This window comes from Eucyclogobius newberryi, unplaced genomic scaffold (genome assembly GCF_026437365.1).
Source record: "Eucyclogobius newberryi isolate DKJ021-1_F unplaced genomic scaffold, fEucNew1.0.hap1 SCAF_2, whole genome shotgun sequence".
Classification (NCBI taxonomy): domain Eukaryota; kingdom Metazoa; phylum Chordata; class Actinopteri; order Gobiiformes; family Gobiidae; genus Eucyclogobius; species Eucyclogobius newberryi.
The window spans coordinates 39,862,871-39,890,208 of NW_027315834.1; the positions used below are offsets into that span (position 1 = coordinate 39,862,871).

General features: G+C 39.0%; 2 protein-coding genes across 2 annotated transcripts; both read right to left on the minus strand.

Moving 5' to 3' along the window:
- Positions 1–8,982: 8,982 nt before the first annotated feature.
- On the minus strand, positions 8,983–22,454 carry LOC140368312 (patatin-like phospholipase domain-containing protein 7). The gene is made up of 36 exons (XM_072455291.1): positions 22,332–22,454; positions 21,918–21,972; positions 21,708–21,782; positions 21,550–21,637; positions 21,374–21,456; positions 21,198–21,298; positions 20,535–20,675; positions 20,275–20,434; positions 20,079–20,159; positions 19,840–19,968; positions 19,678–19,758; positions 18,929–19,058; positions 18,775–18,837; positions 18,599–18,678; positions 18,359–18,514; positions 18,036–18,113; positions 17,747–17,952; positions 17,521–17,652; positions 17,322–17,445; positions 16,648–16,761; positions 15,817–15,883; positions 15,567–15,710; positions 15,336–15,399; positions 15,058–15,226; positions 14,074–14,256; positions 13,870–13,988; positions 13,642–13,798; positions 13,447–13,563; positions 13,293–13,362; positions 13,025–13,141; positions 12,784–12,932; positions 12,388–12,540; positions 12,188–12,307; positions 11,465–11,549; positions 11,128–11,243; positions 8,983–11,000 (listed from the first exon to the last, which is right to left on the minus strand). The coding sequence occupies exons 1-36, from the start codon at positions 22,340–22,342 to the stop codon at positions 10,884–10,886; spliced, it is 4,035 nt and encodes a 1,344-aa protein (XP_072311392.1). The 5' UTR covers positions 22,343–22,454; the 3' UTR covers positions 8,983–10,883.
- A 2,206-nt stretch (positions 22,455–24,660) lies between these two features.
- On the minus strand, positions 24,661–27,031 carry clic3 (chloride intracellular channel 3). Its single transcript, XM_072455295.1, has 7 exons — positions 26,941–27,031; positions 26,762–26,866; positions 26,149–26,258; positions 25,661–25,786; positions 25,471–25,577; positions 25,189–25,364; positions 24,661–24,996 (listed from the first exon to the last, which is right to left on the minus strand). Exons 2-7 carry the CDS (start codon positions 26,795–26,797, stop codon positions 24,838–24,840), a joined length of 714 nt encoding a protein of 237 aa, XP_072311396.1. The 5' UTR covers positions 26,798–26,866; positions 26,941–27,031; the 3' UTR covers positions 24,661–24,837.
- Positions 27,032–27,338: the final 307 nt, after the last annotated feature.

Below are 27,338 nucleotides of genomic sequence, written 5' to 3' on the forward strand. Positions count from 1 at the left end.
CTGTCATATGTTTCACTATTATTACTTTTGATATGTATATTACCTCTTATGAATATTGCAATGTTGAAGTCTTTCAGGAGCCGTAATTGCTGCCACAGCTTTTTGGCTGGTATCTAAAATTAGCTGAGTAAAATCATCTGATTTAACACAACAGCATGGTGCCATCAGAGTAATGAAAGATAGTTTAATTATCAAATCATTTAGTTATGCAATTATTTCATTGGTTTTGACAAGATATTTTAATTATGTTTGTTTACATGTAATGAAATGCTTTCTTATAGATATTGTGCACAAATACAAACCTGGTTTTAATCTCTGTGGTGATGATGTTGTTGATTTTGTCAGTTTATTGAGAGTGATGACAGAAAGAAGTGGTACAGCTCCAGTGGTGGAGTCAATGTGCAAATACAGGTTTAAATGGACAGTGCAGAAGGTCACATGACAAAAGCGCACTGATCTGATTGCAGAGCTCTTTCAGACCTGTCGGGAAAAGGTCAGCGCTCCTGCTCTCTCTCTCATGCCTCACATCTGAGCCACTTGTCAAAGCAGAGACACGAAGTACAGTAACAGAATAGTGTTCAGATGCAGCAGTGTTTAAAGACACATCTACGAGACACACCAGCCACACTGCACAATAACACGCTTGAATATTTCGCTAGATCGCCGTTCAGCTTTGAATAAAGCACACATTTGCTGTGGCATTGCTTCAATAAGCTTCCGCAATATTGTAGAAAAGATTCAGTTATAGTCAACTGCAATATTAAAATACATTTAAAAAATCTTTCAAATCAGTGTTTTCTTTGTCAAGATCATCAAAGTGTTGATGATGTGAGAGAGTGACCACTGCACAAAGCTTTGTCCAGCTCATCCCAGACTCTCACTGGGGCTCAGAGCTGTAGTAGATTAGCTTCTGCTTCTCCTCAGATGTTTTCTCTGCTTGATGCCAATGATGTGGCACAGCAGAGGATGATGAGAAGGTGATCGGCTGCAGACTTCCATCTCTGCAGGACCTGTACGTCTCCAGGGCTCTGGGACGAGCAGGTCGGATCACAGCCGACCCTTCTCACCCTGGACACGGACTATATGAGCCACTCCCCTCAGGCAGGAGGCCACTCCCCTCAGGCAGGAGGCCACTCCCCTCAGGCAGGAGGCCACTCCCCTCAGGCAGGAGGCCACGGTCCATCTGGACCAGAATCTCCCGCCACAAGAACAGTTTCTTTCCCTCTGCCGTTGGACTCGTGAACACCTGCCACTTCAACAATAATTAAACCAATAATCATTCATTTTACTGTTCACCTTCTGCAATTTTCTGATCAACTGTAAACTGCATATATTCAGACCAAGTCTATTTTATTTTTTGTTTGTAAATTCTAAACATCATGCATGCCCCTTTTGTAACATTTAGCTACTTTTATTATTCATTGTTGTATGTTGCACCTTAATACCAAAGGAAGTTCTTAGTTTTTGAATCAGGTTAATTCCCAATGTCAATAAATCCCTTTCTGATTCTGATTTGACCCTTCTCAAACTACTTACTGCATCAGTCGGGTTCAAAGAAAGCTGAAAGATCATCACCCATTCAGCAGTTATCTAATATGAGGCTTGAACCTATTTGCTTAGTTGAAACCAGGTGACACCTTCTCTTTTGGACACACAGTGTATCAGTCTGTTCACATACATGTTTTACTGATTATAAAGGTGATAGTGGTGCAGTGTTTGAACTCGTGTGACTGTGACCACATAGAATTGTAGAAAAAGAGGGACAAGATGATGAATAGTGGGACATGGAAGGACTTGTAGATAATAACTGCAATAACACCACACAGTTATCAGTGAGAGGGACTGGAATACTAATATGTGCCAATCTTGATCAGTCATTTTGCGAGAAAAACATAATAATCTTGTGTTCAATGTAAATCTCACTTTTTAAACAATTCCTGTGGCATCAATGTGACATTCTCTAAATAAATGTGATGAGGGACAAGAGCCTTGATGGAAGAAAGAACCATGCCATCAACTGGAAAGCACTGGTTCCAACTTTGCCAGAGTTGGAACCAGCGCGAGAGTACTGCTACTTAAAACAAAATAGAACTCAAGTAGGAGTAAAAGAGTAGTGTCAGACCGTTATTCTGGGAAGTTACTCAGGTAAATGTTTCTAAGTTCTACCCACGTCTTGTCTAATCATGTCTGCACTATTTACTCAAACCTATAGTGGATAGCATTGCAAGTTAGAAATGCAGAAATGTATTTAATTAAGAGGCTAAACACTGTGCATTAATCCAACCACAGTCGGAGAGAGAAAAAACAACATGGCGCGTTTAGTGAGAGATTAAAGGAGCAAAAGGGCATGTCCACCGCTGATTCAGCCGGGTCTCTGGATGGGAGCGAGCTGGTGATGAATGAGCAGCGTCAGAGCAGGAGGAGAGGCAGGAGCAAACACTACTACTGTTTCTCTTATCTTTCAAATTAAGCAGAGGAATTATGTAACTGCTTAATTATTATGTAATTGCACTATAGCTTATGCAACAGTAGATTTATGATCGTGTTTTGTTTGTGACTGTTTTCACGAGAGGTGAAATAATGAGAGCTATGGTCACATTTATATAGCACTTTTCTATCTTCAAGGAACTCAGAAAGCACTTTACACCAGCCTCACACCAGTGTACACAGACACGGGGGGGAGTTGTGTCTTGCCCAAGGACACAATGGCAGGATGCCTTTGGGTCAGTGGATCCAAACTCTCTAGTAAATATGTATTTTGGCAATGGGATTGAAACCACTAACCTTCTAATTAGAGGACGAGCACCAATCAACTATTTCAAGTAAGTAACTATAATCAAGTATTTTTATTATACAAATACAAACATGGTGGTGAGCTCCTCTGGGTCTGATTATCAGTCTTCTGGAAATCTCCAGTTTTAAGATAAGATAAGATAAGATATTCCTTTATTGTCCCACATGGGGAAATTTCATTGGTGCAACGCAGGTAGATACAGAGGAACAGATCACTTATAGGAAGTCTGAAAAACACTTTCAGTAGAAGATCTCCTATAAATAAATAAAAACTCCCATAGACAAATAAATAAATAAATACCATTGCATGTGATCCCGACAGTAATTGCACATGAATATGTGTCACGACAGCACATAGATTGCACATGAATTTCACAGTAATTGCACATATGACAGAATTGCACATTAGTATTAGGTTAGGTCAGTATTGCGACGGGATAACGCCTTCTTACCAACTTTTTCCAGATTTTGTCCTGCTCAAAGCCATTACCACGATATTCGATATATCGTGGTATCAATATACCACTCCTGAAGACCTTCTATGACTCTGTGGTGGCATCAGCTCCTGTAGGTGTGGCCTGCTGGAGCAGCAGCATCACAGAGAGGGAGAGGAAGAGGCTGGACAAAGTCATCAAGAAGTCCAGCTCCGTCCTGGGCTGTCCTCTGGACTCGGTGCAGGAGGTGGGGGACAGGAGGGTCCTGGCTAGATTCACATCTATGCTGGACCATGAGTGTCGCCCCCTGCAGGACACTCTGTTCGCTCTGGAGAGCAGCTTCAGTGAGAGACTGATCCACCCTCGCTGTGTCAAGGAGAGGTTTCACAGGTCTTTCCTTCCTGCTGCTGTCAGACTTTATAACAAACACTGCTAGTCCAGAACACTCGCAATACTGACCTAACCATGTGCAATTCCGTCATATGTGCAATTACTGTCGTGATTCATGTGCAATTACTGTGAAATTCATCTGCAATCCATGTGCCGTCGTGACACATATTCATGTGCAATTACTGTCGTGATCACATGCAATGGTATTTATGTATTTATGTATTTATTTATTTTTATCTTTATTATTTTTCCCCTCCATCCCTTGTTGGGAAATGGGAGGTTTTGTCTATGGGAGTTTTTGTTTATAGGAGATCTTCTACTGAGAGTGTTTTTCAGACTTCCTATAAGTGATCTGTTCTTCTGTATCTACCTCTGTATCTACCTGCGTTGCACCAATGAAATTTCCCCATGTGGAACAATAAAGGAATATCTTATCTTATCTTATTCTTTTTAATTCCAATGTCCATTTTTTTCTGCTTATACAATATGTAAAACATCAGTGGTCATTATGTGATGGAAGACACTGTCATAAGAAAGTTTCATGAATGTATTGTTTCTAAATGTTTGACAGTTGGACGCAGTTTTCCGCATCCATTTATGAAAGTCGACATTTGACTTTGCTCTTTTTAGACTAAGTGCGTAGGTGCATCTAACACCTCCACAATAGCTATGTTGCTATATTGGGAGAATTTCCGCTTCTTCTAGCAGCTGCAAACGGCGATGACGCCACTAGCCAGCAGTGCTCTCACCTCGTGTTCCCAATCATCCACGTTAGCGAGATATTATTAGACTTGTAGACAGCAGCGAGCATCAGACCTCAGCTTCAGTTATCTCCCATGATGACTTACTCTCACTTAAATAACCTCGTCACAATTGTGCAAATTCAAAAATACTTACTCTGTATCTGAAGGTACATTTATCACGATAACTTTGGCTGTTGTGGTTCAACTGTGTGATATTTACATGATTTTAGACATACTTTAGACACCAATTTTGCTGACGTGAGACATTGTGTATACACTCTATAAACCCTTCTACAATCTACAGGTACATTCTCTGTTTTGTTTCTCTGTCTTCTCCTCCACCGTGCAGAGACCAGAAGGACGCTCGGGGAATGAAATCCAAAATGAAATCCAACGGGATAATAGAACCATTTCCTGTGTAGTACACGAAACAGCATGAATGGAGCAGTATCATTAGATGCATTTACACTGAGCCACAACCAGGAATCTGATCAGATTCTTTTTTTAAGTTTACAGTGTAACTCATGAGGCAAACTGCAGCTCCCCGAGGCCCGCTGCATGTTGTGGGCCGTATCTCCTTCTCTGACTGACAAGATCTAATTGGGATCTTATCTGCTCATCCTGTGGAGCCTGCAGTCACTGAAGCGAGGCCTACGTATGTTGAAACTTGGGGAGAAGAATCAAATTACTTAGATAACCAACATCCTTTAAATTACAAGGCTTTCCTCACAGCCGAGAAACAACTCTGGGAGGCGTTTGTGGATGACCGCGTTTGTCCTGAAGCCAGCGTCCATCCAGCTGTTTGTGTAGTTTGGACAGGAGCGTGTCGGGATGTTCTGACATTGATTCACGCGTTACCAGAATTAAGTTTAGTCCATCTACAAGAGGCATAACGTAAATAAAATATAGGTTATATATATCGTAAATTTGATCGTTATTGTAAATGTGAATGCAATGATATTGTTTGGTTTTGAAATGAGTTGACTTAAATATAGTATAGTATTATATAGTAGAATGTGGCTGAAATGATGAAGATAAGATAAGATAAGATCCTTTATTGTCCACACGGGGAAATTTCATTGTTGCAACGCAGGTGGATACAGAGGAAAAGGTCAGATAACTTATAGGAAGTTTGAAAAAAACTCTTAATAGAAGATCTCTTATAAACAAAAACTCCTATAGACAAAACCTCTCATTTCCTAATAAGGAATGGAGGTAAAATAAAGATAAAATAAAATAAAAACAGCTAGCGTAAGACAAGATAATACTAATAATAATGGTCAAATAAATTGGAGATGCAAGTTTAAAAAAAAAAAAATATATATATATATATATATATATATATATATATATATATATATATATATATATATATATATATATATATATATATATATATATATATATATATAATTTCCTGGGACAAAGATAGATTCTTTTTTGGAAGTTTTTTCATTTGCACTCTTCTCTTTATGTCTTAAACTGTTTTGTGATTTCTGTCATGTCTTTGTGATTTTAGTGCATTTTTCCTGTTGTGTGAAGCTCTTTGAATTGCCTTGTGTATGAAATGTGCTTTTAAATAAACTTAATAATAATAATAATAATAAAGTTTATTTATTGCCTTGATCAATATTGCGGGTGGAAAAGAACAAAACGTGAATCAGTGATCAACATAATGTCTGAATGTTTCAATATTGTTTCTACCAGTATATATCATTTTCATCAATGTCTTGGTTAGTTTTATTTTTGGTAATGACATTTGTGTTCTGTTGTATAATATGTTTAAACATAATATATATTGTTTTGTTTCTTAAATGTAAGGGTAAATGCTTGGTGTAAATGTCGTCGGGGTCAGTGAATGTCATGTGAATGAGTTGTTTTGGCCATAACTTAAGATAAGATAAGATATTCCTTTATTGTCCCACATGGGGAAATTTCATTGGTGCAACGCAGGTAGATACAGAGGTAGATACAGAAGAACAGATCACTTATAGGAAGTCTGAAAAACACTTTCAGTAGAAGATCTCCTATAAATAAAAAATAAAATAAATAAATAAAAAAAATAAAAATAAAAAAAAAAACTATGACGTTTTGACAACACAATTATGTGGAGCAGAGTTTATCTTACAGAGGTCAGAGTCATTGCAGCAAAACCTTTTACCTCTGATATTGAACTGCAGACTTTTTGTCAAATAGAAAATGGCTTTAGTCTATATTTATTACAATGAGATCCAATCTATTTCATTTCCTTGAAAAAATGATCAGCTCAAAAAGAGGAGGATAAAATATACATATTAGTGACCCAATTGTGACTTATCTTAGAACCAATCAGTGCTAATCCTTATTGAACTTTTAAGCAACTTTTATTTCACAGAGGCGATTTTGGGGCTCAGCTGGTTCTCCTCTGTCAGTTTGTTGGATAGTGAGAAACACGAGTGTGCCGAAAATTGCAGCTGGTGTCACACTGAAAAGACAAGCTTTTGTTTTCTCCCTCGGGAAAAGCACAGAAGTCATTTTGTCACCTTCCAGTCAGATTTGTTCGACAACTTTGCAGGTTCCTGTGGTTTTTGCCCCTGAAGTGAAACGAAGATAAAGTGTGGATTGTTTTTCCCTGTCCACTCCATCACCGTCTGTCTCTGTCTGCCAATCACAGCCCGATACGTTTGTCTCTCAACCAATCCATGATTCATACATGTTGTTTTTATCCCCTTTAATCTACTCCAGCACAGCAGCAGAACCATCAGCCACCTAATCAGCTTTACATCCTCCACTTTCCCAACATCTAAACCCCAGAATGAGTCAAATCATACTTTACAGACAAATCTATAAATCATGCATCATTCACTGTACCTTGGATTGGTCTTGTGTGTGAAGCCCGAGGACGCAAACTGTGGAGAAACATTATAGATTTAATTGTGGATAAATTAAATAAATAAATATATTAGACGTGTTTAATCATGTCATGTTTTGTGTGTAAATATTTTCAAAAATGCTCATATTTTTAAAACATGAATCTGAAAATGTATTTAAAGTTCTTTTGTTGACGTATTTGATTATAGACATTTTTTTTGTTCAATATTGTAGCGCGAAATGAGGAGAGAGGGGAGAGACATTCAGCAAATGGTCAAGGCTGAAATTCAAACCTTACGACGCTCCAGTGACAGTAACCACACATGTGCAACGCCCTAATCCACTGCACCACCCGCAAAGCACATTCAAATGTAGTTAGATATAAGTACAAAGTCTTTACGTTCCTATGGAAGAAAATTACATTGAAATGGCAACCAATGTCCCACATGAACCCATGGATGCAAGTTGATCACATTCAATAATTAAACATATTCACGTGCAGATTGAAAATAGGAGAAATAGTTTTGCCTGCACCGCCTTGAATTATGTGAATGAAATGACTGCATAAAGATAAAACGAAAAGCGACTTTGAAAAAAAACGATGACTGTAATGCATTTTCATTATTTTACTCCTTCACATTTCTCCTGTTTCTATCTGCCAAGGTCTCAGCCACAGTCTTTTATTTTACCTTGTGTCTATTAAAGTCAAGCACCAGGACACAAACATAATAAAAGTGTATAAATGACCTCTCTCTGTAATCCATCTTTCAATGAGCTCATTCCCCTATTATTGTACGAGTTCTTCAGAAAATGATATATTTCGGTTTAGTTGGCTTCACACAAAGGTGCAATCCCTGCAACAAAATGTGTGACCTACTTACTTGGCTCAGTTCGTTTTGTCCCCGTTTCTATGCGCCTGCAGGCTCCCAGGAAGAGGCATGCCATTATAAACCACGGTATGAGACTCTATTTAACGTGCATCTCTGGATCCCGTCACCTCATCATGACCCCTGCGTCAATCAAGAACCGTCTCCTTGGAACCACCTCCCCGTAAACCAATTCTCCATCTCCGTCACTTGTCATCTGGTGATTTGCCTCGGTCTTTTAAAACCACCTCTGTTTTTCTGTCAGAGGACTCCCAATTTCCTGGCAGCCCAAATTGCCAACTCATATTTTCAGCCGCGAACATTCTTCCCAGTGATGTATCGATTGAGGGTGAAGCCGGTTTCTTTACTCTGCCCGATCCGTTCATTAGCTGTGACCCAAATTCCCTCCAGTGTGCTCATTAATTAGCTGATGCAAGGCTGTGCTCCCCGGGGGACGAGGGAGATTGAAAAAGCTCATTACAGGATACATCAATAAGGCTGGATACATTACTCTTATTGTTGTATATGTGGCACAAACGAGGCTACAGGTGTGACAGCTCCGCCCCAGCAAACAATAGTTGTTTTAGTTCACACTCTCCCAAGAGTCTGACAACAAAGGCTCTACTTTTTCGACACTTTAATTGGCTTTCATCTCATTTCAACCAGTGCTTTTGTTGTACATTGTTGTCGTCCCATCTCCACGACTCGGAAAGGTGAAGAATTTGCGCCATTTGATTCATAGAGTTAGTTTTATGCTATTGACTAAAGCATGATGAATGTGAAGGACTAAATTTAAAATGGCTTGAACTTAAATGTGCTAAATTGTATCCGTCAAATATAAAACCAACTGTCAAATAAAACAAGTAAAAAAAACGGTAGAAATATTTGAGAAAAGTTGAGACAAAATGATTTCTTGACTATTTAATGTTCATAATTTATGGTCTACAACGGTGTGCATTAGTACTAAACAGTTATTAAAACAATATATATATATTTTTTAACAAATACATTGATAAGTGATTGTGGAGTACAGGCATACTGGTAAACATTTTAGACAAATAATCAACAAATAAATGCCAAATGCAGGGCACGAGTGGTTGTATGTTTGAGGTGAGCTGAGGCCGAGCTGCATTAAAGTGAAGTATGGCACAGTTCCACTCGTTACAGAAGCACTCCATCCATTACAACTGCCCATTTAATAAAGTAGACAAAAACATTCATTCCCCCAAGCAGTTCATTGTGCTTGTTTTTTTTTGGAAAGAACCCAAAGAACTAAAATCATTAAGTGCAAAAACATGGTGCTGTCAGTAAGCCGTCCATGTACCATGGTCACATTCACTCGCCTGCCTCACATGTTCCTCTCACAGAGCCTCGTCTTCTTCACATGTAAAAAAGGCAATATATCTACAATAAAAAAACAACATTCAAAAATTGCATTGATCTGCATATTTAGGAGCCCAACAACAGTTACAAAGGAATATCTGTTACAGAAGGGATCATGTTCACTAAAGGAGATTCAACAAACTGTCCAGTCAGAGTGCTTCTTCAGACAGCAGCGCTACAGCAGGAGGAGACTATGGGTAAGTCAGGGCTAGAGGAATAAAACCATCGGTTCTGGACCAGGCAAACTGAGTCTGTCACCACAGCAACAGACTCCGTTTGCCTTTGAACCTGCTTTTTGAAACAAATCTATTCATCTTATTAACAGTTAGTAAACACTCATTACAAGGCATTTCTGGAATTATGTCCCGTCATGATTTATTTAGTCAAAAATAAAGTAAAAAATAATATTTGGGAAAGATAACTTTTTTCATTAAATAATTTCATATTTGTGCTGCTCTGTGGCTGAGTAGATAGCACATGTGCATTCCTTGTGAAAACCACACAGGGTTGAGTTTAGAACCTGCTCTTTACAGTTTGCTGCAATGTCCTTCCCCAGTCTCATCCCCATTTCATGCTATACTGTCCTTTCTAATAAAGCCCATGGGCCAAGAACATTCCTTAAATAGTTGCATATTTATTAAATAGCATGACAGATTCAATTACATGATAAATCTGATAAATTACCCTTGATAGAGTAATGTGAGATAATACCACTATTTCACCAGAGTCCAGGCCTGCAGCGCTGGCTGAGCTGAACAGAGTTCACACACCAAAGTGTCTGCTGCTCAGTCTGTGTCTGCTGCTCAGTCTGTGTGAGCGTTTCACTGCAGAAAGCAGATGGAGGCTCACACTGGAGCCAAAAGAAAATCTCTTTTAGGAGTGATTACGTCCCATGTCCTTGGCTTTGTATCTGTGAAAGAACACAGCTGACACAACATATTCTGCACACAGTGTGATATTTTGGAAAGAATAGCAGGGTTTAACATACTTAAAAAGCTTTAGTATGGTGGTTGGTATGCAAACATTTTTTTTATAATAAAAGATAACTATAACTTTAACATTTTAATTAATCTACAATTGTAGCGATAAGGTGACCACTACATGAAAAGACACTCTGGGATAAAACTGTGCAAATTACTTGTTTTTTATGCTTGAAAATGTAAATTTATACATCCTCTTTTGTGTCTGTTCATTTGCTCCAAGTTAATTGTTGCACTGAAATATAGGAGAGACTGAAGAAGGCCGAACATTTTTATCAACCCGAATGCTTGTAATAATTAGGAATTCAATAGTATTTGAATCACTGAGCTAATTAATCACTGACTGCTCATCAGGATGCGTTTGATAAACCAAGGGCTCATATGAAGGAATTGAATGAATAGTGATGACCTATTGTATTTAGGACAGTCTCATTTGGCTGGTCTTCAGTGGCTGGATTGCTGAGACAGGACTCTCTGGTTTGATGATCCATTCTGTCGGTTGTTGGAGAGTTTTGGAGAGCGTAGACTAGATAAAGTTTCTCCCCTGTCCAGATCTTCATCCTTTAACATCAACAAATTGTTTGTTTTACAGAGGAATTGAAAAGTTTCAGGTATAGAATATATATGAGCTTTTTATGAACCCAAATGGCAGGACATAGTGAGTTAACAAAAGCCCAGAGACTCGCACCGTGTCTGCAGTTTCCTCCCCTTCAGTGTGCTCTGCGGAGCGACTGTACAGCTCCATGTCCGACAGTGCGCTCTCCAGGGCCTCCTCCTCATAATCAGTGTGGTAGTCAGACTCTTCTGAAGAGGAGAAACAGTGGCAGCAGGAAGGAAAGAATCACATTGTGGATGAAAACAGTCATACGTGTGGTGTATAAAAAGCCTGTGAGGATAACAGTGAGATGAAGAGAACATGGACGGACAGGCCAGTTGTGTGAGTGAGACGGAGGACCAGGAAGATGGAAAAGTCTGCAGTTTGTTTTAGAAGGAAATGACTGGATGAGACACCAAAATGTATTTACCATCAACAGCAGCTGGTTTAACCGGCTCGATGCGAGACACAATTTCTGCCAGGTCAGTGAACGAAGCATTGGGGCATGTTACCACCTAACAGAACAATAAAACAACACCATGTAAAACCAGATTCTAGTAGCATTTTCAATCTAAACAAAATGACATTTTTGATATTAATGGACATTTTCACACTTCTTTTATATAATTTTATCAGAAAATCTGCATTGCAATCTATGCAATAAGAAAGTGATGAGAAAGGCATCCAAAATTAGTGGATTTACAAGAGCTGTTCTAAGGTTGAAATGGTTTAATTAAGGGTCAGAGCAAGCTATAGGTAGATACATAAACATTCTTGTCCACCAAATTAAAAATCCCATTTAACCTTTACATTTGCCCTTGTACATTTTCACTTGGCTTGAACTGAACTGGGCCTGGCCTGTAATACCGTCTACCAAGTGTGTCAAATAATAATAATAACAACAATAATAATATTGTTGATGTGTTTTTTTTATTGTTGATTTGTGTTTAACCAAATCAACAGTGCTCTTTGACATTTAGTACATTTAAATCCCAAAAGTTGTGAGATTCATGTTTATACATCATTATTCAAGTTCCTTAAAACAGTCAAAAAGAAGTTATAAACTTTCACCAAAAAGCATCCATCCTTATGACCTTTTTTTTAGTTTCTCGTCACGACTGCATTTGCAAACCTTTGACTGACAAGGACTTACATTGTTCTTGCTTTGAGTTTTGTGGAACTCCTCTTGGTGTCTGTCCTTCAGCATTTTCTCGACCACTCCACTGCGACACCACACATCAAACACTGTTTTTCCGTGCTGGTATCCCACCTCCTGTTCACACGTGATGAAAAGCATGACAATCAACAACTCCAATTGTCAACCAAATGAAAGGCAAGATGAGTGTAACTTACAGCAATCTCATCAAACTTTCCAAACTCCAGTGTCCGATATCGGTCGATCGGAGGCCTGATGTACTCGCAGTAGTCGCTGTTTTTCACCAACTCCAGCTGCCTCACACAGCACACGTACGCCAACCGAGTCTGGATCTCAGCCATGTTCAGGACCTGGAGCAAATATGTTGTACAGCAGTGTGATTCATCAGAATTCACACATTACATTATTGCTTTGATTCAGTCCTCAGTATGCTGTTAACATTGACTGAGGAAGTTAGTTAGGAAACTGAAAAGCATCCAGGGGTTCATGTGGTTCACCTAGTTCACAGAGACATGCGAGACTATTTGAGTACTGGTAAGTGAAAAAAGTAGTTACGGTAAGTTATTTATTCATTTTAAACACTCTTTTTTTACTTGAACTTTCTCAGCAAGGGGGTTGAGACGTTTCCATAACAACCACCAGCCGGAAAGTGAGTCGCCATAATTAGTCAGGTTGGTTTCATCCCGACTTCCAACATCAATAGCGATCACCACTTTGGCCCCCATAGAGCGCGCTACATCAGCTGGAAGCAGAAACAAATAGATGAGACTTAGATAATTATACATACATTTTACTGACTAGAAGTTGAAAATGTAAGCTACTAAAGTAATGTACCTGGCAGGTTGTTGATGTAGCCCCCATCCATCAGCAGGTGTCCATCTTTGGGGTCACAGAGTGGAGGAAGATACCCAGAAAGAGACATGCTGGCACGAACATATCGCCACAGAGAACCTGCAACAGCAGACACACGTCAGTGCTCCAACAGGGAGGTTAATTCAGGTCAAGGGTATGGTTATAAAATAAATACACTATATGTACTTGTTTAGAAATATATACAATATAAATATACATAAATAATTGCTCCTATGAAAGATGTTCATACCATCTGTGTGTACTCTCATTGCAGAGGAGCTGATGTCAGCTGTAATGTTGAAATATGGTATCCAAAGATCCTTTAAAGAAATTAAGAACACTTACAGTGAAGCTTACAGTCATGCTTGTGTCTTGACATGTTTGAAGGGTTCATTCTCACTCACCTCGATCTGTTTGCTTTTAAACAAATTGCTGAGGCTTGAATTAAAGGCAGCACCCGAAAACATTGAAGTGATTGGGTAAGTGAGATCCAGAATTTTTTTAAACACTGATGTCATTTCCTGCAAACAAAGTGTTTCTATAGGTTTATAGAAACATTTACAATTTCAACAGGTGATAAAGAGATAATTGGCACTAACCATGGCCCATTCTCGGGCCCTGATCCTCATGCGGCTAAGGCTTCGGTCTTCAGCGTATAGTGCCCCCATCAAGGAGCCAATAGATGTACCGCCAATACTGTCCACAGGAATCCCAGCCTCCGACAAAGCACGCATTATTCCCACTTGGGAGCAGCCTCTGGGTTAGACAAACAAATACAGTAAGCACAATTATGTGCAGCCATGAGAAAAATAATAGTACCTCATTACCTTGCCCCTCCCCCTCCCAAAATAATTGCAATACTGTTTCCTGTCAGGACTCGAGCCAGACGAGAGAAATCTGAGTGACGGTCCGCTGGCTTTTCAAACACACGTTGATATAGTTCACGCTGCAAAGATGATTCGAAAAAAATGAATAAATAAGGCATTGGTCATTAAGGAGGTCAAAATAGAAGTTAAAAGGTTTGTTTTTACAAGCTTGGGTAGGCTTCTTTTTGAGAAGACTCTTCTGGGACAAGAGAGGTGGAGGTGTCTGGAGATCCAGCTCCTCATGTTTAGCCACTCCACTGTGCCTTTGGGTGGAGGGCCGTCTTCTCTGTGCAACAACACCAGCTGCTTCTGAGCTCGCACAGCACTGGCTTCCAACATGCGCTCCAGCTGCATCAAAAGCACATGTTCTTAGTCACTTTCCAATAACAAGCCTCAACATACACGGACTAAATCACTATTACTATTTCAGCACATTTCACCATCTAAATATGTGCCTAAAACATAAAAAGGAAAAGTTTAATGCTGTGCCAGGGCAAATAATCCAGTCAAATGGGGATAGTCTACATTTTCCTGGTCCATTTGTATACCATTGACAGAGCTCAAACATTAGGTGTATACCTGAACCAGTTCAAATATGAATTTAAAAGAAAAAATACTCAAAAGAATAAAACAAGAGCTAGCTTATGAACACTGAGGTTTTATTCTCAGCTGGGGTACATTATTTTTCCAAACAGTGAAATAAGGACATTGGTATTTAAACTCATTCTAACTCATTCTAACTCATTCAAAGCGCTCACAAATCCTTTGACACATCACTAGTCTGGACATGCATCGACTTCTTTTGGCCCCTCGACAGCTTTTGATCAGCTTTTTCAGACACGAAAGTGAAGCAGGTGATATCCCTTAACAGCCAATCAGCTCTCACCCCAAAGTGTCCAAAGTGTCATTGTGACTCAAATGGCTCTTTCTTAAGTTTGAAAATATAAAATGTTTACTAATTAGATAGATTTGGTGTAGAGGTAATTTTTTTCATAAATATCTGCTTTTACAATACACATTGCGGTCTATTTGACTAATTATGAGGGGGGAAAAGCTTTAACTAGTAAACAAAAGGAGAGTCCAGTACAGTCTGGTGTCCCTCCCTAATCATGTCCCTTTGCTCTCATGTCACCACAGTTCACTTCTCACCTCCCCAACAGTAGGATCCTGCTCCCCAAGCCCCACGATAATGATGCAGTCAGCCTGACGGATGCACCTCTGAGTCCACGGAGTCAAAGTGTAGTCTGTTTGATACAGCACTATGCGATGGATGTCTTCTTGTTGGCCAAGCCAGCTGGAAAGGCGATACTCGTGGACACTATATACAAATAGGTGTTGATTTAATGGCAATGGGCATTAGATATTTCTGTCATTTTTGTGCAAACAAAGCCAATAAAACCACAAGGAACAAAATGTTGCTGATTTACCTGTCGAGTGCTGTACCTCCAAGACGCTGTTTGATTGTATCACTTGTCAACAACAAAGTGGGACCTACATGTGGCATCAGAATAGTCAACTTATCGTTTTACCTTTAGAAATACCATTACACTAACATGAGCACACATTTATTATCCAATTAGATTTGATTTGCAATGTGTACCATTATGTAAGTATGTGTAACATGAGGTATAATGCAATAAAAGACGTTCTGTGTTTACCTATTGCAACGAGAGCATGCTGTAGCTCCAAAGTGAAGGCCGTCAGGGGGACGTCCTCAGACACAGGCAGCACTGCCACAGTGGACAAGTTAGTCGCTTGGCTTCCTGCATCCCATTTGCTGCCAGGGAGAGCCAAGCTGCGACCTGGGTGAAAAAAGATATTCATTTCTAAACCTTCAAAGTTATGCTTTACAATCTATCACCTGTGACATTAAACAACAAAACCTAAGACTTAAAGCTGCACACGTACTTGTCAGTGGACCATTGACCTGTCTGAGGATCTTTTCTCCAAGTAAGTGGATCAGCCTGGTGACAACCTGGGAAAATATTGAAGTTTGTTTATCCACACAAATAATAATAAATGGCCTATTCATTGCTGCTCTTCAACATGACAGCACTGAGGAGAGCTCCCTTTTAACGGCTGTCATCTGGCAGGCGCTACAGGAGTGTACCTACATGAGAAGACTGAAAGTAGCTCTTTATGACAGGCTATTTGTGCCGTTTGTGTTGTTTAAGTTGAATTTGATGGCATCTTCTCGTTCGAACACATTTCATTGCACTGTTGACTGTGTGTTAACGTGCACACTTCCAGTCCAAAAAAAAAAGTCGCTACTTGGATTCAACTAAGCAAATACAGCACGTACGAGCCTTCTACTGGGTAACGACTGCCTGCAGTGAGGCTTCTCATTCTGAAACAACCATGTGGAAAGACAAATCCTATGGTCATGGAAAATATGTGTGTTTGAGAAGGGTCAAATCATTGGCATCAAGCAGAGAAGGCTATTATATTGCAGAAGCTTATTGAACCTATGCCACAGCGAATGTGTGCTGCAATCAAAGCTAAAGGTGGTCCTACCAAATATTTGACCGTGCGCCCCTTTATTTTTGTGGTGACTTTCCTTTTGAACAGGCAGTGTATATGACAAATACACGTAAATCTGAATTATAATCATTGAACAGATAAGTAATTTGTTAGGATTAAATTAGTAGTCTAACAGCTTTAGTTTAAAATATTATATACGATATCCACTACTAATTTGTCAAACTGAAATTCCTGTGTTTTCATGGAAATGTAACCTACCTGGGGAAATTTCCTTTTAATGGAGCTGAGAGCACCTTCTGGTAATTTAGCCAGTTCAGAGTCTCGGACGGCATGGACTGTGGTGGCTCGGTTCTGATGAGTGACTGCCTCAACCTGCAAACAACTTCTCTTTGTTAGGTTATGCAAACATATCATTTACAGTCGTTTTTCAGTGACATTCTCATGTCAACTGTATTTAGCTCCATTTTACAAATGTCCCACATTTCTCATAGATACAGTGACTTGACAAAATGTTTTTCAAATGCAGCTCTCTGTGCTGTGTTGACGGCAGCACTGTCAAAGTAGTGCTAAAAATGTCTTGCAACAATCTTTATACCAATCTTATTCTGGTCCCCATCAGTCAGGTTCCTCCTCTAGGTAACAGTAACCATAGCATCCATTACAGCAGGTATTAATAGAAGCTCTGTGGCAAAGAACAGCCCCTGTGGTTAACATAAAGGCAGCGTGGAACATATTCATCTTGTAAAGACAAAATAAAACACTGAAATTAAAATATACATGGGAAAGCTTTGTATGACTTATTTTTAGTATTGTAAACAAATGTGGTGTGTTTTTGTGCTCTTTTATTCAGGCGAACAAATATAATATGACATTACTCGTTGAGCTTAGATTCTGTAATTGATAAGGTTGTGGCAATGGAAATAATGACTTACCACTCCAATCAGGTCACCTCGACCATACTCTCCTATTAATTCCTTTTTCCCGTCCTCCTTCGAGATCACAGAACGGAGTCGACCACTCAGTACGATGAAGGTGCAATCTGACTTATCGCCTTGCCTAAAATAGGGTTCAGGTTTGTGATTAAAATCACAAAACTGACTGTTTTGAATTAATTTAAAAAAACATAATTACCTGTAGACAGCTCTTCCAGCTTCCACAGCCATCCAATCAAGAGCAAAGTCTATCTGTCTGACAAAGGAGGACATCCTTTTGACAACTGTGTGCGCCACATTGAGCACAACCTGTGGCTCCACACGCATTATCCTAAAAAGCAAAAAGCACATAACAAATATGTTTTTTTTATTTTTTATTCAAAAAGTAAACTTTCCTGCCAGGCAAACAGACTGTTTTGTCTTACTCATAAAAGTGAGTTTTCGAAATAGAGAGGAAGCTGCAGTCTCTTTGAGCTCGTACAGTAAACATGAGCGGTTCCCCGGTCAGTACAGCGAGCTGACCTACAAGTTCTCCAGGATGAGTCACAAACAAACGGGTATCTTCCTCACGGTCAATCATACGTTGGTAAACATGGAGAAGCCCAGATATAACAAACTGAATGCTTACTTCCTAAAAGGAACAGGGATAATTGAGTCAGATTATACAGTAAATTACACTAAATGTGAAAATGTTTGTTTTGTTTTGTTTTCCACCTGGTCTCCTTGACGGGCAACAACAGAACCAGCTTTGACTTGATGCAGAGTCACTCTGCCATCAAGTAAACTTGGGTCCTGCGATAGAAAGGTTGCAAGGATTAAAAAAATGATATTTCTTACTCAAATATAGACCTCAACAATAGAACAATAACTTAACGAAAGTAGAGTAGCAAGTAAAAGGAAATTAGGAAAATCCTGTGTTAACTGAAAATATCTTAAGTGATTTAGTTTTATTATCCAATATTTTTACATCCATTTCTTTATGTGATTTAATTAAAAATTATTAATAAAGTGAAGTATTCACTGGGTTTGTTCCTCACCTGCAGCTGAATGATTGTCATCAGATCCTTCTTTGCAGCATGGAGGATTGAGCCGCTTATACTGCGGTGGATGGCGTCAGACTGCCCTCCGCTGTCCGTGTAGTGAAACACCTCCGTTGGTGTGTGATGCATGGTCACGGTTTTCTTTAGACTGGACTATACACAGAAAATTGAATCTTAGCGCAAGAGGCTGAATTAAATCGTGGGATTATACAACTCAATGAAATAGAGGCATCTCACTTTGGGCAAGACAGGACTGGGTGGTGTCGTTTCATCAATTGCGACACGGGCTCGTTCACAAGCCATATTCAGGTCATTACCTACAACAAAGTGCAAATTTGGATACGTTTGTTTCTCTGTTTATCATTTGCGCCAAATTATAGACATATTGTAGCTATTTGTCATTGCCTTCCAACCTGGGAAGTCAGGGGGCAAAGAAATGGATCGTTGCTTTCTGTAGTTACTTGAAGTGCTGTCTCCTGCAGTCAAAATAAAGCATTCCCATTAATCCAGAAAGTTAATGTGAACAATTTGATAGTGTTTAGTTTGGATTTAGCTGTGGGTGCTGACCCATATCAGCAGGGGGGTCCAAGGTGCCACCAGGTAACTCATCCTGGAAGTGCAGCCGACGAGTCACCTTACCAGAACTGGCCTCGCAAATTACACTGTTCACATTTGTCAAGGGCACAGCTTGACTCTCCTGTGAAAAGCAAAACCAGTGGATGATAAACACGCTGTCATTTTTCTCACAACTATTCTACAAATATTCAGATACATTCCTAAACTACACACATTAATATTGCAATTAGATTTGCAATATATGTTGGAAAAGTGGGATTATTATGTGCTAGCCGGTGGTTAAAGGCGCGCACATATTTGGTTGTTGAGAGTTCAATTCCAAGCTTTGATCATCTGCCAAATGGCTATACAGTCTTTCTCTCCATTTCCTGTTTAAGCCTTCAGGGCAAATAAACAGTTAATCAAAAATATAATTGATAAAAATATATACCAGTACATAAAAAGTAGGATGTGCACAGTGTACATTGTAAACGACTCCCAACTTTGAGAGAATTATGAAATATTAACGGATAAACTACAACAAGCATTTGTTTGTAGACATCTTAACTACAACAGGTACAAGAGTTTTTTGTAGAAACAGACAGGATATTTTTGTGGAAGACAAATTATTATCTAAATAATTACTGTGTTTGCCATTTGATAACTGTGCCAATTCAAACTAAGATTGTAATAAAAAGTGCAGCCATGACAGATGTCAAATGAAATATTTTTGTAATGATTATAAGTAAGTGCTTTCATACCGGATTGAAGAGCTCTGTTGTTAAACCCAGATAGTCATGCAATGCCAAAAATGTGACTCTTTGGAGGCGCACCATAATAATCTGCAACGTACAGACACAAAAATTAATATTCAGTTGTAAGGGATGAAAGTTGAGTATTTTAGTGTCTGTTACATGTCTTACCTGAATGACGCGCACAAGGGTTTCTGGGTATTTCTTGAACACAGACTCAAAAGCCGAGGCTGGCAAGCGTAATATAGTGGAGCGAGTAGCTGCCCGTGCAGTCACGGTCTTATACGGTGCAGGATAACCCTAGAGGAGAACAAAAATACAGAATTGATTTGATATATTTTTAACTTTATATTTTGTACTGATTTTTTAAGTCAAATTGAAATAATGAAGATGATAAAAAAGTTCTGTACAGTGATAACGTCCAGAATACTCAGCAGACTGTGGACACTATCTCCTGGTAACACATCCTTTACTAGTGGTTCAGTGCCATCCTGAAAAAATAAACTCTATTATTAAAAGTGGGCTGAAACATTAAATTGCATTAAATTGCATCAGAAGTCAATAAAAAAAAAAACATATAATCCAGTGGAGTTAAAATGAACTTACATTCTCGTGTATACAGAGTTCTAGACATCCGTCCTGTACAACGTAGATGCTGTCGTCATCATCCCCTGGTTTGAAAAGGCCATCGCCCTCTTGTAGCTCAATAAATACCATGTGACGACAGAGCTCAAGGAAAAGAGGCTTCTCGAAATGGCCGAGGACTCTAAAAGGCATGGACATCAAGAAGAACAAGAAACGTTGAAACAAACGTTTAGACAGTAAGGAGAAATTGCCTTTACTACTCAACAATATAAAAATATTACCTGACATTTTTAAGCATGTATAGGACCTCAGAAGGAAGGTTAGAGCTCTGTACATCAAACTCTGTTAGGTCTGCCTCCAAAAGAGAGGGAGGTGGTTCTTTAGGCTGCAGAGTCGGAGGATCCTTACGTATCCTCAAGATCCTGTCAACAGAAACATAGATTGGTTAGAAAGATGAGCGCTTCAGTGCATCTATCAATTCTCAGGTAAGGTGCACATTTAATCAGATTGGTTTGAAATACCATGCAGAGAATTATAAATATATGGGTGAGTAATGGGTATAACCCAGAATCCCATGATACAATAAGAATACCGTTAAATATTCCTAAAACAAAAATTATTTAAAGTTTACTAAATTGAGGTTTCTTCTGATGTTGAATAACAAAATATATTGCAATTCTATGACAAAATTACCATATTATCAGAACAAAATTAATTTAATTAAGAACCATTTTCCAAGCTCATTAGATTCAGCCTTACAGCAGTAGTAGTACAGCAAGTATTTAAGTGTATAACTCTGCAATTTGTAATAAATTAACACAATTTAAAAGTATCACAGTGGGTATCCCTGCATCGGTATTTCCACAAAGTCCATCACAATGTATTGTATTTAAGTACAGCCCTAAAGCAACCGTGTACATTGGGTACATGAATAAGGCACATACTTGCGTGCTATGCTTAGTACTTTGGTTCTCTTGCGTATCCGCTGTGGTGGCTTTGATACAGAAGCCGAGGAAGGAGGAGGGATAGATGAAAGTGTCTGGACCTGAAAGAACCACCAAACATCTGTTATTTTGCCATCATTTTGTATTTGCATTATGACTGTGTTATAAGTTCTAACCTTTCGCATGATCTTCCTTCCATAGAAGAGCATTTTATCTCTTTTCCTGAAGCGGTAATGTGGCACACCAGACTGCTGTTCACCTGACACCGTGTTTTCACAAAGCCAGACAGAAGAAAACAGTTGAAGCTCAGATGAAAGCGTCATTTCAGCAACGAAATCGGGAAGTCACTCACGAGCATGTCTGTATTTTCTGTAGAGAAAGAGTACTACAATCCCAATAAGTGCGACAGCCATTGCAGCTCCTATCAGCACTCCTGTGAGCTACAAAAATCACATTTAAGTGAAGACAATGCGAAACAACAGAGACCTTAAGTGCCATTAAATGAAATACCATTGTGGTCTGCATCCTCTCTTCCACAAATTGTTGCACTCTCTTTGCAAACTCATTTTTACTATGGACCAACATCTGAAACAGCAAATAAGTTATCTTACATAAAAGTACTTACCAAGGGGAAATGACCATGATTCGTAATAAATAAGTATAACGATCACTCAACCATCACAGTTATTTTCACATTTGTCAAAGAGCGTTTGAGCTTACATTACTGGTCCATCCACAGAATTCACTGTCTTCATCTGAACCGTTGCAATCCATGCTATAACACAAATATATCGGTTAAAAACAGATCTTCGAGTAGAAGCGTATACAATTGACAGATGATTAATACCGTTAATCACGTGACATTACTGGGAACAACATGTATCTGAACACAATCTAAACAGTCTCACGATCACAAAATGATATAAAACTGAAAAATACTGCGATAACAGCATTATCGGACTGTATCAGATGATGATTTAATCAAGTCATCCAGCTGTGCAGCTGACTAGAATTAGGCTAAAGTGCTTCAGCTAACTAGCTAACCTAGCAGAAGACAGCTGGGTCGGACCTAGCTTTAGCTTCCTCAAACAACGACATACAACTGTAAATACGAGGAAGAACAGGAAAACTTACATTTTGAGCATTTCATTTGTCCGCTTAAGGCTCAACGGTGTCAGCAGTAGCAAAGTTAGCCTGTAGCTAACAAAGTTTTACACTAACATCGAAACACCATCTCTGTCCCGCCCATTTCCAGTAATTCTACCAATAGAAATTTTGATACATGATGTTGCTATGATACCGTTAGCCGTGGGCCAATCAGAAACACGTAGGCTTCCAACAGAGCACAACAAATAGACCAGACTCAGACGAGCATAACAAGTTCTTTCCGTGGATACTGTTCTATTTCATCCCTTCGAACCGCCAGAGGCGGTGCCTTAAACACTAAATGGTCATATTTTGCGCATGCGCAGGTCGAGAATCTAATGACAACAAAGCATGGATCTATTATATTTTATGGATCTATTATAATATCATGGGTAAGGCTAGCCGCAGCATGTCGCAAACGACCCCAGTGGCCAGTCCTTTGGTACTGCAGCCAATGAGTCGTGTGGTCTACAGAGCTGCAGGCGTAAAACTATAGATCCATGCGTTTAACTGAACAGATCATCAAACTAATGACCACCAAGGATCTGAGGGCCGTGGATCTACTACTAAGAAACTATGTCTTGAAATATTTATGTCTGAAAAACGACCTTAAGAAATGCTACGGAAGGAAAGCAAGGAAATGGAATGTATTGCCAGGCATATAATAATCGATGTTTACATTTCGTGTCCATCAGTGCTCTCACCTGTATTACCCATCCAAGTAGCCTAAATACTTCCTGCATGTTTTGCATGTAGATAGTCATCTGAAAACATTTGACATGTTGCAGAATGATAGACATTTGGCAGATAAAAAAATCTGTAATTTAATAAATCAATTCAAGATAATACATTCCATGTACTTAATAAGAATTTGAATTATTTCCATTGTCAGTAAAAAAGTTTGCAAACGAGACATTTGTTTATGGTTTTATATTTTATTTGCGATAAACCAAAAAACACTGAATAATAACAGTAACATACTGACTGATAGAGCCATGACAATAAATATATATAAAAATGTACAGTTTATTTATCAAATGTTATCAAATTGATGTATGAAAACAAAACTGCATTAATAAGCAAATGTTCTGATGTATTTTAAATGTTGTAAAAGTAAAAAAGCGGCACAACAGTATTAGGCCCGGCCATGAGCTAGACTTTAAGGTGAACCCGATATTTTAATAGATCCATGAGTGATCCATGAGCGGTTACCCGCTGCTCAAACCTCTGGTTTTAAGCGCCCTTCTGGCAGCGGCTGCATTCTGATTGGCTGGCCAGTGTGAAGTTCTGGCAGATCCTCAGTTGACCTGTCATACCAAAACTTAGCCCTTTGGTGCCTGGCCTTTAAATTTTCTGACACGTCAGTAACTATGCATGACTGTAGGGGAGCGTCTGAGACAGGGAGAGGCGTTTTAAGCCTCTCTGTGCTGGGCTGTAGTGTACATCCTCAGAGGGTGTATTTCTCCACTGCAGTTAAGGCACCGCCTCTGGCGGTCATCCAGGATTCATAGAACCATAGTTACATCTGTAACTTTCGTTACATCCTCTTGTCCTTCTTCTTCTATGGTGTTTTAAGACGGCTGGTATCTAAGTGTTACATTACCGCCAGACTTTATTCTTTAGACTTTATTCTGTACAACCAAGGTATCCTCCTAGACATTTAAGAAGTTGTGCGTGAACTATTGACTGCATGACGTCTACGGTGTGAACATGTTTTTCAAGCACTCCACCCAGTCCAATCAAAGTGGAATTAACCGTAATTGTCCTTGAAATACTAAATTCATTGTTAGTTAAGGCTTGATGATTATAACATACATGATGAACAAACCTGTACAAATTGAACTGTTTTGTTTGAATGCAGTAACATGAATTATAGACTATATTCAGTGTGCGACTTGATATTTTGGAGTGAGACTAGTTTTTACTCAATACTGGATGAGGGATTGTATTATATTATTGGAAGTTGTACATATATTGTTTGTTTGTTTGTATTTTGGCTTTGCAACTTTCTCTCTTTCTTCTTTTGTGTAGATTAATGTTTTATGTGCAATACTCCTGATAAATTAACAAATAAACTAAACATGTCATGAATGCTAGACTTACAGCTGAACTGTTAAACCTATCCTGAATGTGTCCTTATTTGATCAAATTTATCATTGTGATAGGCTATCCATAGGTTTCAGAGAGATAAAAATCTAGCACAGTTGCCATAGCAATTGATAGTTCAATATATAAACAATAACACATAAACAGGAAGCTGACCCCATAGTCTAAAGATGAAGTGCAAGAAGGCCATTATAAAGTCCTGACTTAAAAATATACTGAAAATTGAATTATTTATTGCAGGCTGTGAGAAATCTATAGCTTTGTTAGATTAAAACAGACAGTTGTACATATGTTACAGTTTCAAAGGTTTTACATGCAATTTTTTTCCATCAGTCGAGCAATACAGACTCTATTTAAATTGTATATACAGTTACCAACAACAGTGTTATTAGTCCCAGTGAGTTGCCACAGTTGAGTAAGCGTGCAGTATCTCGGCGTCTTGAGGGCAGGTGTAACGAAACTCCTTCCTTGCGTAGGCATTTTCCAGGTACCGTGATATTCCTTTAAGGGCTCCGAAGTCAAAGTCACGGTACTTCTTTGACACAATCTGCAGAACAAAGAAGAATTTGAAGCACAAATCACATATTTTTCAAAATGTTCCTTTCTGCTAAACATGGAAATACATACAACCATGCATTGCACAGTGGCTGGAAGGATAGCACACTTTTCTAGTAGCAAAAATGCAGCAAATGTACATAAACAACAGAGAAAAAGTATGGCATTTTCGGAAGAGTCTTACCTTGACAATGTTGAGTTTGGGCAGTAGGTTGCAGTCTGCCAAGGTGAGCTCGTCTCCATCCAGGAAGAGCCGCTTGGATTCTGTTAAGTCTGGACTCGTGTTCAACTCATGATCCAAAGGGTTCCTTAGATATGTGTCCAACTTCGCAAGAGATCTGAAAAAATTCTTCTCTACGACTAAACACAGAATAAATAGGTTGCTTTAGAGCCATATAACATGCTGAAGAGATTTTGTAAAGTGTTTTAACATCGCAAAAGATTAGGGTGAAAAAGATACACTTACGCTTGTGTAATCCAGTTTTGGGGATCTTGATATAAGCCGAAAAAGTGCGGAAGATATCCTCACCGGCTGTCTTGGACGGATTGTAACGACAGCACATTTTTGGAAAGCTGCAGAGCATGAACAACATTTCAGCGTTCACTTACATTTGGAATCTCATTACTTCAGAAAATAATGGTCAAACGCCTCTCACTTCGGTGGCGCTAATTTCTCCTCCAAGAACTCCTCAATCTTGTTGGTGTCCGTTCTGACCTCGCCATTGTAGAGGAGGAAAGGCGGCTGGGATCCAGGGGCCAGAGTCTTCAGCACATCAGGGGCCCTAAAACAAGGCCATTCAGTCAGAATAATCATACTAAAACATTTCATCACGGGAGGGTTTGGCTTTTGGGTGGTATCTGAGGAAAATGCTTTATGTCCACTTATGAGCTGTTTTGTTGAGTATTATATTATATTTCCTTCTTTATTCACGTTTCATGATCCCAGTCAAACACATAGAAACATGAAAAACAGGTAATTATAGGTATTACAGCTGATCAGATACATTTTTGATCTCCTGAGGTCAGAAAAAGCTCTGGATTAGACTGATTGATTCACTGACTGATGCAAGTTCTTGGAATGCTATTGGTATGCTTGCCATTGATTTGTTTTCTGTGAATTCAGTGTTGTTTTTGTTCCTCATACCTCTTCATATCGACTGTTGTCAGAGTAAAGTTGGCTCCTTTTAACCACAAAATCATGAAAAGTCTTTGACAAAACGGACAGTTGCCTACACTCTCTGCGTCACTGCTGGCCTGAAAGACAAAACAATCTTATTTGATACAATATATATTAATCATTCATGTCAAACAAATTACATCCGCATTATCTTCCAGTTTTGCCTGTTGTACTCTGTTTGAGAATTTGAGCAAACCTGTATTTAAATCTGATCCGACCTGAGGCAGTCTCAGCCGCCCTGTTTGGAAATTTGAGAGGGACTAAACTACCTGAAATACCTAGGCCTGCACAATACCATAAAATACCATAAAATATATAATATTTATAACACTATATTCTAACATTATGAGTAAGTTACATTTCATTAATTCATGGTTAAAGTCAAACTTAACAAAGACTGCACCAGGGCAAACCAAGGCTAAAAAAGGCCCAGATTCAGACCAAATCAGAGTTATTATTTTAAGTTGTGTCCCAAGGTGGGTATTGGCCACTATCATTAATAAACATATTTTCTGTTGTTGTGGTCATAACTGCAGTAAAGTATAGCACAATATAATGCCTTTTCTAAACTACTTTTTACCTTCACAAAAAGCTCTATTTTGGGCTCTTCTGCCATCTTTATATTTCCGTCAACGGTGCGTCCTCGGATCACTAATCCTACAGCTCCACAAAAGTGCCACTGCGTCTACGAAACAACAACAAACACTTAACACAAGAACATCACATTTGAAAGATTCACATATAATAAAGTGTACTCACATGAGTATTAAGTGTTTCCTCTAGGTCTGCACCTGCTCCTCTGCTTCCTCTTGGCGTCGTATGTGTGTGTTTTGAGTAGAGGCCACACCTGTGAAGAGGCACACACCCCGTGGTCCTACCAGTCCGACTTGTAGGTCTGGCTCCGTCCTCAAGCCTTCCAGCATATTCTGTCCATTAGCTCTGGCTCCATGGTCAAATTTCAATTGCTGATCATTTACGCTCACAAAACACACATTCATAAATCCTAAGTGTGTAATAAGTGTACAATGTGCAGAAGTGGTCCAAATACTGCTTTTCATTATTTGAGGAAAAAGTAAATATTCAACAGAAAAATGTTAAGATACACCTGCCGAATGTTTGTAACTGAAACGGGGGCCATGCCGAATTGTCTGATTTTT

Excerpts from the sequence above, each read along its gene's own strand:
- clic3 (XM_072455295.1), bottom strand. The coding sequence starts at position 26,797 with ATGGCAGAAGAGCCCAAAATAGAGCTTTTTGTGAAG. Across the intron at positions 26,259-26,761 it reads AAATAGAGCTTTTTGTGAAG|GCCAGCAGTGACGCAGAGAG; the intron begins GTAAAAAGTAGT and ends TTTGTCTTTCAG. Across the intron at positions 25,787-26,148 it reads ACAACAGTCGATATGAAGAG|GGCCCCTGATGTGCTGAAGA; the intron begins GTATGAGGAACA and ends GCCTTGTTTTAG.
- LOC140368312 (XM_072455291.1), bottom strand. Across the intron at positions 15,884-16,647 it reads TTAAAAGGAAATTTCCCCAG|GTTGTCACCAGGCTGATCCA; the intron begins GTAGGTTACATT and ends ATATTTTCCCAG. Across the intron at positions 14,257-15,057 it reads AGGATCCTACTGTTGGGGAG|CTGGAGCGCATGTTGGAAGC; the intron begins GTGAGAAGTGAA and ends CTTTTGATGCAG.